At 32.4% G+C, this 12,952-nt stretch overlaps 1 protein-coding gene across 1 annotated transcript; it reads left to right on the forward strand.

Annotated features, from left to right (window-relative positions):
* The first annotated feature begins 1,499 nt into the window (after positions 1–1,499).
* On the forward strand, positions 1,500–6,885 carry LOC133286783 (enolase). Its single transcript, XM_061484231.1, has 17 exons — positions 1,500–1,633; positions 1,936–1,999; positions 2,348–2,412; positions 2,511–2,558; positions 2,715–2,801; positions 2,879–2,959; positions 3,518–3,619; positions 3,714–3,794; positions 4,092–4,166; positions 4,252–4,314; positions 4,413–4,490; positions 5,646–5,840; positions 5,961–6,011; positions 6,110–6,198; positions 6,308–6,359; positions 6,457–6,513; positions 6,589–6,885. Exons 1-17 carry the CDS (start codon positions 1,568–1,570, stop codon positions 6,667–6,669), a joined length of 1,335 nt encoding a protein of 444 aa, XP_061340215.1. The 5' UTR covers positions 1,500–1,567; the 3' UTR covers positions 6,670–6,885.
* The last annotated feature ends 6,067 nt before the right edge of the window (positions 6,886–12,952 follow it).

A 12,952-nucleotide genomic window follows, 5' to 3' on the forward strand; every position in this document is an offset into this window, starting at 1 on the left:
ATATTATTTTATTAAAAATAATAAAATATTATTTATTAAAAATATAAGAGGCTAGGTTTTTTATTTCCAAATCTGTATTATTTTTAAAACCAAATCAGTTTAAAGACAAAAGAGACGGTGAGCCCCTGACGAATTGTCTAGGCCATGTACACCCTTAATTCAGTGGACATTGAATTGAAATAAATAATTCAATTAATTTTTTTTTTTTTTTTGTATATCTAATTCAATTAATTTCGATGTATTGTTTAGTTGGTTTTAGTTAGCTACGGTCTAACCTAACTTTAGTCACTTCTTGTCGCAATGTCGTCACATTAACATCCCCGAACGTCCGGGTTTGAATAGGACTTTGGATATGTGGTGCATGCACCCACCAAACCTTTCAACCAACAACAATTTCAGTTGTACTCGTTGGCTTCGAATGCTCACCTTGTTGGAAATTTAATTAAAAAACAATTGAAGAAGAAGAAGAAGCTACTTTATTATATCAAACTTGACAAAACTCTCATTTTCTTTTTCCTACACAGTGCTTCGACACTTTTCTTTTTTTCTCACATACACAACTTCTATTTCTTACTCCCCCCCCTCAAATCATTCATGTTACAAACACATACTATATGTGGCTAGCTATTTATATAGCTTCCGCCACGGAACATTGTACATCCATCGCTTACTAACATGACACCTACTAACCGATTCGATTTATTTTGACACATATTCATACAAGTGCAGCTAATTAAGCCACATGGCTGTGTACCCAAGTCTTGTAGATTCTTTTAGAAGCGGTGGAAGAGTTTGTATTTTCTAACACACTTTGCTTCCGCATAAAGCAAATAGTAGAGCAAAACACAGAAAGAAAAAATATCTTATGAGCAAAACAACAACATCACCAATTTATTTCCTTGGATTAGTTTCAAGAAGATAAAAATCAATCAATCCGGATACAAAACATCAAGTTTTCATCATTTATCATGACATGAAAACACCCCCGTGAAAATATATTTGTCACATAAATTAAAATGTTTTTCAAAAGGAAACTTATAAATAATATCTTATTTGTGAAAATACGCTAAGTGGAGTCAATTTTAACATTTTTTTTCAATTAATTATTTTTTCTAAAAACGGAAACAAATGATAAATAGTTAAGTATTGTAAATATTTTAATTAAATACTTCTTTACTAAGATTAAAAATAAGTGAGAGTTATGTAACATTAAATACGGAAAATATTTTCATTAAATACAATGTGTTAAAATAGAATAATTAATATTTACAAATGAGATTAATGTCATGTTATAGGAATTTTTTTATCTTCTATAATATTTAAAAATATGTGAAATTCTTTTTTTTTTTCTCTTTTTTTTATCTGACCCATTTTTTTATGTATGTATAAGAAATTTATGAATTTTCATTTTCTTCACGTGAGAGGTTTAACTGTTTAAGTTCCCTAAACCTAAAAGTGAGGTTGTCTTAATCGGAGCTATAAATAAACACACTCATTCATTTGGGCCTCATTCATACACAACACAGAAATACTCGTTCTTCACTCACTGCAGAACAGATCTCAATCCATGGCCACCATCGCAAGCATCAAGGCACGTCAGATCTTCGACAGCCGTGGCAATCCAACCGTCGAGGTTCGTTCCCTCTTCCATTTCGATACCTTCTGTTCGATCTGTCCGAGCTCACTTTTCTAATCACTCCTTTGTTGCTATATTTCAATTTTTTTTCCTGTTCTGCGAGCTCTGATGAATATTTGGATTTTGTTTATGTGCTGAGTTTTGTCGACAAAGTTTAGGTGGATACGCCTCCAAAATTTGAACCAGATGTTCTCGCGTCTTGCTCACGCTTTTTTTATTTTTGTTTAATTTTATTTTTCAAGATTGAATTTGAATCTGATGGCTAGAAATGGTTCTGACACGGTGGATGATTACTATAGGTGGATTTGTTATGCTCAGATGGTACTTTTGCTAGAGCTGCTGTTCCAAGCGGTGCATCTACTGGTAAGCTTCAGTTTTTTCTCTCATGTCTGATTTATCACTGCAATTTGTTGGTTTCGTTTTCCTTAAATGTGCACGCGCGCACGCGCCTATGTTTTCTCAAATAATATCGTTTTATTTTATTTTATTTCTTTTTAATATTCTAATCTCTTGCTCATTTGGCCTAAGGCATGTAGGGACAGTGCGGAAACGTTTTCTCAAATAATATTGAGAAAGTGTCTAAAATATCTTCTATATTTTTAAAATTTTCCCAGAAAATTTAGATAGTTTTTCATATATGGAGACTTGGTATGATGGTAGCTTCCTTACTCGAATTAGTCCTGTGAGAAACAATTTTTTTTTTTTTTTTAGGGATTTATGAGGCACTTGAATTAAGAGACGGGGGATCTGACTACCTTGGAAAAGGTGTTTCAAAGGTAAGTCTCATCCATTATACTAAATAGCGTGAAAGTTTGCCACGTTGATTGATCCATCAGTGCGTTATGCTCACCTGATTTTTTTCTTGCACATGCAGGCTGTTGGCAATGTGAACTCAATTATTGCCCCTGCATTGATTGGCAAGGTTGGTTAAATTCGTTTTTTTTTTTAAACTAGTGTTGTTACTGAACAGATTTTCCTTTAAGTTAGGATGCATCTACTGTAACATTTAAGCTTAATCCTATACGGAAGCTTCTTTCGCTTGATATAATTTTTCTGTTGCTTTTGTGACAATGAACAGGATCCAACTCAGCAGACAGCTATTGACAACTTAATGGTTCAACAGCTTGATGGAACCGTTAACGAATGGGGTTGGTGCAAGCAAAAGGTGCTTAGCAGATTATGTTTGTAATCTTGCATATTTATGTGATTCATATGATCCTAATGCATTCTTTGTTGTTTTAGCTTGGGGCAAATGCCATATTGGCTGTGTCTCTCGCTGTCTGCAAAGCTGGTGCTAGTGTTCTGAAAATTCCTCTTTACAAGGTATTTATGCATGAGCTATGGTACTAAATTATCTTAAATTGAAGCTGTTTATTTTATCCATTTTTGTGATTGCTTATTTGGCCTTCCAACTACATAAGCTACTCTCTTTTTCGTTTTGGAAAAAAATTTCGATGTTATTTTCCTCAAATACATACATATAGGGTTAGGATCCGTTCACTGTTGTAGATTGAAATCATTTTTACAAAATATACCAACGGATTGGAAGTATATTTCATGCAAATCGTGCTTATGAAATTGCACATTAATTCTATATTGTTTTCTATTCCATCAACTAATATCTTAGTTTATATAAATGTGACTAATCATCTAAATTTTAAGTAATTCATAGATCAAGTTCTGCATGGTAACTAGGTGCAATTCTATGGTCGGATTGGTTAAATTCATTTTCCTTACAATTAATTATTGGATTAGATGGTGCAAGTGTGCTAAGTCTTACACCAATGTCAACAGAATCCTTGTATGTGTGCTTCATTTTAGGGTGAGTTTGTTCTTTGTTTTTGTATTTCGTACTTCATCATGGCAATTCTTTTGGTGCAGCATATTGCAAATATTGCGGGTAACAAAAAGTTGGTTTTGCCTGTTCCCGCTTTCAATGTCATTAATGGTGGATCACATGCAGGAAACAAACTTGCAATGCAGGCATGCTTTCAAAGACCGTTCTTCTGTGTGTGTGTGTGTGAGTGATAGAGAGAGTGAGGAATAATAGACAGTCTTGATACATATGTATGTGCAGGAGTTTATGGTTCTTCCTGTGGGAGCTTCCTCTTTCAAGGAAGCAATGAAGATGGGCGTGGAAGTATATCACCATTTGAAGGTCAGTTTACATTCATTTACGTCTTCCCCTATGTTCTCTAAATTTTGTTCAAACCAGGATAATGCCATAATGGATACATTTACATTATTCAGTTGCTAAGCTTTGGTTTTTTACCACTAAGTGGTGCTTTTACTGGAAAAAAAAAACCTTATGAAAGTTTTCTGTATCATGGCTTGCCAGGCCTGGTGTCCATCTGCGTATGCTTCTATGCCCCCATGGTTCTCCAACTTGATTGTTGAACTTTGCTACTTTGTTTTTGTTAGTTATTAATGGTCTGTTATGATATTGTCATTTCAGGCTGTGATTAAGAAGAAGTATGGTCAAGATGCTGTAAATGTTGGTGACGAAGGTGGCTTTGCCCCTAACATTCAGGTCAATGATAGATTTTAACTCTTCTTTTTATGCATGGAACATGTCTTTTTTGGCCATTTACTGATATGATCTCTTGAGTGTTTAGGAAAATAAGGAAGGTTTGGAATTGCTAAAAACTGCCATTGCCAAAGCTGGTTACACAGGCAAAGTTAGTTTTTTCCCTCCTTATCAAAATTCTGTTTGTGGTGCTGTGGTTTTTCAAATGTCTTCATTGAGGGACTTTGACAATTTCTATTATGTTCTTAGGTTGTCATCGGAATGGATGTTGCTGCTTCTGAATTCTTCAAAGAGGACAAAACATATGATCTGAACTTCAAGGAAGAGGTGAGCTCTTTATTATTTAGTCTAGTACCGCTGACTGCTGGTCTAGTTTTAATGTGATAGGAACCAGATATCTAATTACAGAAAAATGAGAATAATCCCGAATTACAGAAACAGATTCATAGCACAGAGATTAACACTCAGCAAGAAACAGAAAATTAGAGGAAAACACTCAAAAATAGCTAAGGAAGATGTAAAGATAGAGCAGACTTCGGGGTCTGCCGCCCATCTTTGAACTAGAAAATGGTGTAAAATTGTTGTCTTTATTACTGGACGATCAATTTCTGAAGTGGTACAGTGTGATACAGAACAGAGATCAAGAACATTGTATGATTCAAAAGTATAACTCTCTCCCTCCGGGTATTTGAGGGCATGGTCTCTCCCTCAGAAAACAAACTCACTAATTAAATGCCTTTACTTGCATTCTCTGTTTATATCCTACCTCTTCTACTACAGTTAGAGGACTAACTAACTACTCTAACAACTCCTCAACAATTTAATCACAAGGCCTATCAGAGGCTGGGCCACTGGGCTCTTTGGTTGCATCGTTATTTCTTTTGACATATACTTTCCTAATTGGGGGCCTGTTGCTAACACGTTCCTCCTGCTCAAAGGGCCGCAAAACCTTTACCCGGTTTTTGCATGCCTCTACTCTCCTTTCTCTTCACATTTATTCTTACTACTCCCCTTCTCACTCATTTACAGCATGTCATTATCTTGAATATTCTCCATTTTAACCTCCTTGCCCACCTTTGCTGATCCTCTACTTGCCATCTCTTTCTTGTAGCAGCTTACACCATAGTACCAGGGGGTCTATAAGAAAGTAAGCCTTAGCAACAATGAAAGTAATTGTTTTGGAAAACACATGTATAAAATATCAGTTTCTAAGAATGGTTGAGACCTTAGTTTTTCTCTGACTTTTGTTCTTGGTAGCTTCACTATTTCACTCTAATATTCATGTTTACAAATAGATCATTATCCATGAAAATAAATGTTGGAAACATATGCTATAAGCTGGTTGCTATGAAGGCTTGAGAATGATTTATCCTACTTTACTGTATGAGTATATGACAGTACAAAGAGATTTTTTACTAATATTGACTCAACTAATGCTTATTTAGATTATTTATTTCTTGGCATTTTCTGTTTGAAATCCAGAACAACGATGGCAAACAGAAGATCTCGGGGGTTGCTTTGAAAGATCTCTACAAGTCATTTGTGTCAGAGTACCCAATTGTTTCAATTGAAGATCCTTTTGACCAGGATGACTGGGAGCACTATACTAAGCTAACTACTGAGGTTGGAGCCAATGTACAAATTGTCGGTGATGATCTCTTGGTTACCAACCCCAAGGTTTGAAAGATTGCTTAAACAAAACGAACCCTACCCTGCCCCCTAAAAAAGTTTTTATTCTGTTGGGAGAGACTAGGAGGATTGTCCTTTGACTTGTTTCTTTCGATGTTATGTCCTCAGAGGGTTCAGAAGGCAATTGATGAAAAATCATGCAATGCTCTTCTGCTCAAGGTACTCATTCTACTCATAAAAATTTTCTAGAGGAAAGTTATTAGAACTAAGTAGATGTATATATACACCATTACTTGACACAAACCTGAAACAAACAGGTCAATCAAATTGGATCTGTGACTGAGAGTATTGAAGCTGTCAGGATGTCCAAAAAAGCTGGATGGGGTGTCATGGCTAGTCACAGAAGGTTTGAACCTTTCCTTTAAATGAAGATGACATCTTTGAAATATACTGTAATGTTATAACAAGCCAATCACACTCAATATACTGACATTGTTCTTATATTTTGTTTGCAGTGGAGAGACCGAGGATACCTTCATTGCTGATCTTTCTGTTGGTCTGGCCACGGTATTGCCTTATTTCGGTTCAACTTGGTGCTATCACCAGTTCAAAACCCATGTTCAATATAATAACGTTTCCTTTCTGCTAATTATCTCTTAAACAGGGTCAAATTAAGACTGGAGCTCCATGCAGGTCAGAGCGTCTTGCAAAATATAACCAGGTTAGTGTTGTTCATTACACTACCATCAGCTTTCATAGTTGAGCTTTTTCTAAATGTTGGGAGCTCACTTGGCAGCTCTTGAGAATTGAGGAGGAACTTGGTGCGGAAGCAGTGTACGCTGGAGCAAATTTCCGTACCCCTGTTGAACCCTACTGAAGTTCGTGAGTGGAAAAACTGGAGATTGACAGGAGTTTGAACAATGAGATTTGGCTGCGGGGTTTCAGTTGTGATGAATAAGTTGATAACTAGAACGTTAGTCTTGTTAAAAAGACTTTTTGCCAATAATTCTCGAGTTTTGTTTTACCCTGCTAAGACAGTTCTGCCCATATCGTTTTGAAGGGTGTTTAATGATATTTATCTTTAGCACTAGTACTTTCAGTTTATTCCAATTTTATTGGATATCCCCAAATAACATTAATGCTCGCTGGGTAAAAATCTTTACATGAACGGTGGTGTTCCCAATACTAGGACATAGGGGCGGATGAGACCAATTTTATTTGTCTCGAGAGCCAGTGGCATTTGGCATGAACGTTTAATTTTATTCTTTCTAAACAAAACTGAGCAAAGTTGGTTAAGGGTTTGATTCACATCCTATAAGGGGTGAGTTTAAATTTTGTTAGTTGTGAGGATTTTGTTGGTAAGTGATATGTAGTTTTTTTAAAAAAAAATTCAAAGAAATTGAGGGGTCTTTCTTGATTAAACTTGTATTTGTACTAAAAAAAATCTGCCCGTATGTAGATAGGAGAAATTTTTTAAGAGAATCTATAGATGACTATGTCAGGCGTAACAACGTCACTAGTTGTATCTAATCAAATTATTGTCTGTTTAATCCGTTTTAATTAGTGCGGTAGAGTTGACCACAGGATGAGTGGAATGTATTACTTATAATCCCATTTTTGTGTTAGCCTTGTCATGACTAATGAGTTCATTGTTCTTGTTCATTCAGACCAAGCCTAAGATTGTTGGCCCATGACACTTGTTGACACACGACACACTTTCAGTGTCAAATTCTAGACATTTGGATTAATGTACCATCGTTTCTAACACAATGCTTCGATATCTTTGTGGCCCATTGATCATGGACTCCACAGGGGCTTCCTCCGGATTATATATATATATATATATATATATATATATATATATATATATATATATATATATATATATATATATATATATAGAGTAAATATCGGCAAAAAATTAAAATAATGTTTTTTAATTAAATAATTACACATTTATTGCAGTTTTGAGAAAAATTACGGATCTATTGTCCACTCTGACATTTCTTTTGAGCGCCATTTCTGTACATTCAATGTACTCTACGGATAGAGGAATACATAGAGTTGAACATAGTACCAAGGAAGCACGGACACTTGTAAAAACAGGAAGAGTCGGGTCCGACACGCTCCGACACGGCGACACGTTCCGACACGCTCCGACACGGTGTCGGACACGCGGTTGACTTTTTCCGACACGTGAATTTGACCGTGTCTGACACGGTCAAATGGCATTTTCGTAATTTTTTTTATTTTAATTTTTAATTTTTTTTTTAATTTTTTTTTTAAAAGTTAAAATATATTAATAAAGCTTCTACCTGATCATATCAATTTTATCTTTTTGTCTTTTTTCCTCTTAAGTAAATAAGAGATCATCTCAGCATCATTGTTGTCAATTCCTATCACGCTCTTGTCGTATCTTCTTCTCTCTGATCTCTCTCTAATATGATTTGATCTCTCTATCTGATATTATATCTCTCTCATCCCAGTTCTTATTTTTTTATTAAAGCTTCCATCTTTATAACGTGTTGATAAATATTATTAATTTAGTTTCATTTTTTTGTTAAATTATTAAATATTAAATGAAATATACACTATATTAATTAAAAATATTATTTAATATTAAAACGTGTCCCAACGTGTCGAAATCCATAATTTTTTAGGATTGACCGTGTCAGAGTGTCGTGTCGTATCGTGTCACGTGTCGCGTGTCGTATCGTGTCACGTGTCGCGTGTCGTATCGGTGCTACATAGCATAGTACAATAAGAAATTGAAAGATTTCGTTGAAATTGTTCGTTTGGAAATTTCCCGAAAAGCTAATCATAAGTTCTTCTCTCCATCAGAACAATAGGGTCACTATGCTCATCACTAAGCTTGTTGAAGAGATAAAATAGAACCAAGATTTCTCTTTTTGATCAGAGGTTGTAACGCTCCATTGGGGCGTCTCTCATGAGGTGTTGACACGTGTCATTTTTTTTCAAAAAAAAATTAATTTAATCATAAAACTTCTAAAGGCCATAACTTTTGACTCGAGTATCCAAATCAGGTAATTCTTTTTTTGATTCCACAAAACTTTTTGAGATCTACGCAATGATATCTCATTTGACATATTTTATTTCTCAGAAACACAATTTTAATTTGCAAAAATAGTATTATAAGAGCGGTTAAACCCAGAAACCCTTGAGTTCTGGATTTGTGATTTAATATAAATAAATCAATAAAATTTTGATTTGTGATTTAATTTTTTTTTAATAATTTTTTTTATTATAACAAAAACATGGTTTGTGATTTAAATTAAAATTAAAAATTATTATTAATAAGGAAAACAAAATAAAGATTTGATTTGTGATTTAAACTAAAAAATTAATTTGATGTTATCAAAAAAAAAAAAAATAATTTGAAAAATCTGTAGAAATAAAGAAAATAATTAAATAAATATTCTAAATCTCTAAAGAAGAATGATATTATTTTTGAAATTAATAATTAATGTTATAAGCTTCTTAGGTTATTATTCGTGGTCTGAAATTAATAATGACTTATGAATGTTTTTCAAAAATAAAATTACCTAAATTAGGCGTGATTGCCTCTTGATTGAAACTCAATTTAGATGTGATTGGTGACGTATCAGATTTTTTTTTTTTTTTTTTGATAACAACGTATCAGGTTTTGACACGTGTTGACACGTGTCTCATTTTTAAACTCAGAAGCCTCTGAGTTCTGCGTTTGTGATCTAATACAAAAAATAAATCATGATTTGATTTGTGATTTAAATTAAAAAATAATTTTTTTATTTTAATTAGAAAAAATTTGGTTTGTGATTTAAATTAAAAGTAACAATTATTATTAATAAGAAAAACAAAATAAAGATTTGATTTGTGATTTAAACTCAAAAATCAATTTGAAAAATCTGTATTGATAAACGAAATAATTAAATAAATATTCTAAATCTCTAAGGAAGAAGGATTATCTGATTTAAATTTAAATTATATTTGTGAGAAATAAAATATATCAAATGAGATGTCATTGTGTAGATCTCGAAAAGTTATGTGAATTCAAAAAAAGAATTACCTGATTTGGATACCCGAGTCAAAAGTTATGACATTCAAAAGTTTTATGATTAAATTAAAAAAAAATTGGAAAAAAATGACACGTGTCAACACTTCATAAGAGACACCCATTGGGGCGTCTTCCCTTAGGATGAGACGCCTTAATGGGGCGTCACATGTGACGCTCAAAAGAGGCGTCACAGTGTGCATTAGATTCGTAATTTTTCTCAAAACTGTAATAAATGCGTAATTATTTTATTAAAAAACATTAAATTAATTTTTTTGCCAGTAAATATCATTTTCGGTCCCTAACAAAAATTACGGTCTCTATTTTAGTCCCTTAAAAAAAAATTAGTCGTTTGGTCCCTATGAAATTCAAAGTCGATCCATTTTAGTCCTTTTGAGGGACTAATGTGGGTCTTTTTTGAATTTAAGAGGGACCACGATTTCAACTAAATGGGTCACTTTGAATTTGTTAGGAACCTAAAGACTAATTTAGATAATCATCAAATAATTCCTAATTAACTAATTTAATCATTTGGGTTATTATAATAAGTTTGATATTTATGGGAGATAAAATTATCTCATGTGAAAAACATTAAACTCATATTAATTTTATTAGAATTGATACAAAAACAAAACACAAATCACCAAGAATATAAAGAAATAGGAAAATTGATACTAAAAGATCCTTTAGAGTACTCTAAGTGCGCGTGACAACCATTGTATTCCCCAAAATTGATTCTGAGATTAAACATTTTTTTTTTCTAATTCTGTGCTTTAAAAGTGTTACGAGAATCAAAATTATCTTTGTTAACACAATTTTTTTATACTGATAATCAGAATTACATATGATAACATAATACAAATTTATTTCTTTACTTTTTGTTTACAAATTTCATCCATTGTATAAAATAACAAATTGCAATAGATTTTTTCTAATTGCTGTTCAAAAACGTTACGTTCTGTCTTTTAGAAAGATTTGGAAAGCCATTATCTTCAAAGTTCATATGTTCCGATCTTCGTCGTTTTGCTCCATTGGAAAGTTTAGTCTCTACTGCTTTGCGTTTTCAATGACCTTCCAAACTAATAACATAGACATTTGTCTGTGATATTTGGCCCTCCCAAATGTAGACTAACCCTAGCCATCTCCATTTTTTATTAAAGCATTGAACAATAAAGAATTTAATTTTATAATTCACTATTTGGACATTTGTTTCCTTTAAGCTTCAATTTGAGGGAGAGAATCAGGGATAAATGCAGCCTGCTCCATCTGCCTTTTGTTCTATATACTTTGGTTGAGTCTTATAAATTTTCTTATGGTTCAAAGCTTCCAAATATTGTATGGATTTATTGTTTCTGTTTATCATATATAAAAGCATAAAAGTGATTCTTTTTTTTACCCTGAAATTGAGAAGCAATTTTTTTTTTCTTCAAACAAAAATTAAACTAGTTCATCATGGAAACAAAAAACTAAACCAATTAAACACTATCTTATCCATTTTTATTCTCGAGAATAAAAATTAAAAAAAAATTGATTCTCACATGGTTGTTATCATACCCTAAATTATTTTAAGATAGAGTTTTAACATTATATTATATCTTCTAGAGATTTTTAATATATATATATATATATATATATATATCAAAAAAATATTTCTGCAGTTACTGCAGATAAATTATCTGCATTTATTTCCAAAACGACGTCGTTTTGGGATTAAAATATTAAAAAGTTAAAATTATAAAGACTATAATAACCCTAAAATAAATTAAAATTACAAAAACAGAATGATTTCCGCACAAAACGACATCGTATTGGGCTTACTGCAGATAACTTATCTGCAGTAACTGCAGAAAAAGTGAACCCTATATATATAGTAAATATCATTTTTGGTCCTTAACAAAAAGCACGGTATCCACTTTAGTCCTTTACAAAAAAAAATTAGTCTCGAGGTCCCTAACAAATTCAAAGTGGACCCATTTAGTTGAAATCGTGGTCACTCATAAATTCAAAAAAAACCCACATTAGTCCCTCGAAAGGACTAAAATGGGTCCACTTTAAATTTCCTAAGGACTAACCGACTAACCTTTTTTTGTAAGGGATTAAAGTGAGGATCATATTTTTTGTTAGAGACCGAAAATAGTATTTACTCTATATTTTCTTGGGTAAAAGAGTTTTTTCTCCCTTTTAAATCATATATAAAAGAGTTGTTTTTTGACACTATGGGCATTTGGTAGAGGAAAAATATTTTTTTGTCCGGAAATTATGATTACCAAGAATATGCTGGGAAAATAAATTTCTTGAAAATGTGACAAAAAACTGTTTGGTAGGTAAAATATTACTGAAAATATTGGTTGAAGTTTACTGATTTTATTTTTGGTTGATTCTTAAATATTACTAGGAATGTCAAAATTTCCTAACACCCCAGGATTCCAAGAATACCACCCTTGGATGTCATTTTACTATACAATTGTTTACAAATCAAAATCCCGAGAAATTTTTTAAAAACTTTTTACCAAATATAAGTAGGAAAGGGTTACGTTTATAACTTTTTTTTGTTTACAATTCTTACAACCTCAACTATGTTCTCCCGGGAGTACACTTTCCAGTAGTGTACTCCCGGGAGAACATAGTTGAGGTTGTAAACAAAAAAATTGTAAACGTAACCTGCCCCATATAAGTAAATAGGATTTCAAATATCAGTTTCCTGGAAATTCAAAAAAAAAAAAATCCATGTACCAAACTTGATAGAAAAGAAAAAAATTTTACCTGAGAATCACGATTTCTAAGAATATGGTAAGAAATTAATTTTTTTGAAAATGTTACAAAAAAGTTGTTCGGTAGGCCAAAATATTCCAGAGAATGTTGAATCGATTTTCCTGATATTATGTTTAGTTGATTGAAAATATTACTTGAAATGTGTTAAATTTTTCATTTTTTTTTGGAATCCAAGAATACCATCCTATGGATGATATTATTGATTAAATTTTGCCCACAAAATAAAATTATGGAAAAATCATATTCCCAAAAATTTTATCAGAAATCCTCAACCAAATTTAGGTAACTTAGATTACCACCCTCAATCTTCTATAAAATGTAAACGAAAACCTTCTGC

Source organism: Gastrolobium bilobum, unplaced genomic scaffold (assembly GCF_033153095.1).
Source record: "Gastrolobium bilobum isolate Gb01-03AN ecotype WA unplaced genomic scaffold, APGP_CSIRO_Gbil_v1 utg8265, whole genome shotgun sequence".
Lineage (NCBI taxonomy): Eukaryota > Viridiplantae > Streptophyta > Magnoliopsida > Fabales > Fabaceae > Gastrolobium > Gastrolobium bilobum.

Excerpts from the sequence above, each read along its gene's own strand:
- LOC133286783 (XM_061484231.1), top strand. The coding sequence starts at position 1,568 with ATGGCCACCATCGCAAGCATCAAGGCACGTCAGATCTTCGACAGCCGT. Across the intron at positions 2,413-2,510 it reads TTGGAAAAGGTGTTTCAAAG|GCTGTTGGCAATGTGAACTC; the intron begins GTAAGTCTCATC and ends TTGCACATGCAG. Across the intron at positions 2,802-2,878 it reads GGGGTTGGTGCAAGCAAAAG|CTTGGGGCAAATGCCATATT; the intron begins GTGCTTAGCAGA and ends TTGTTGTTTTAG.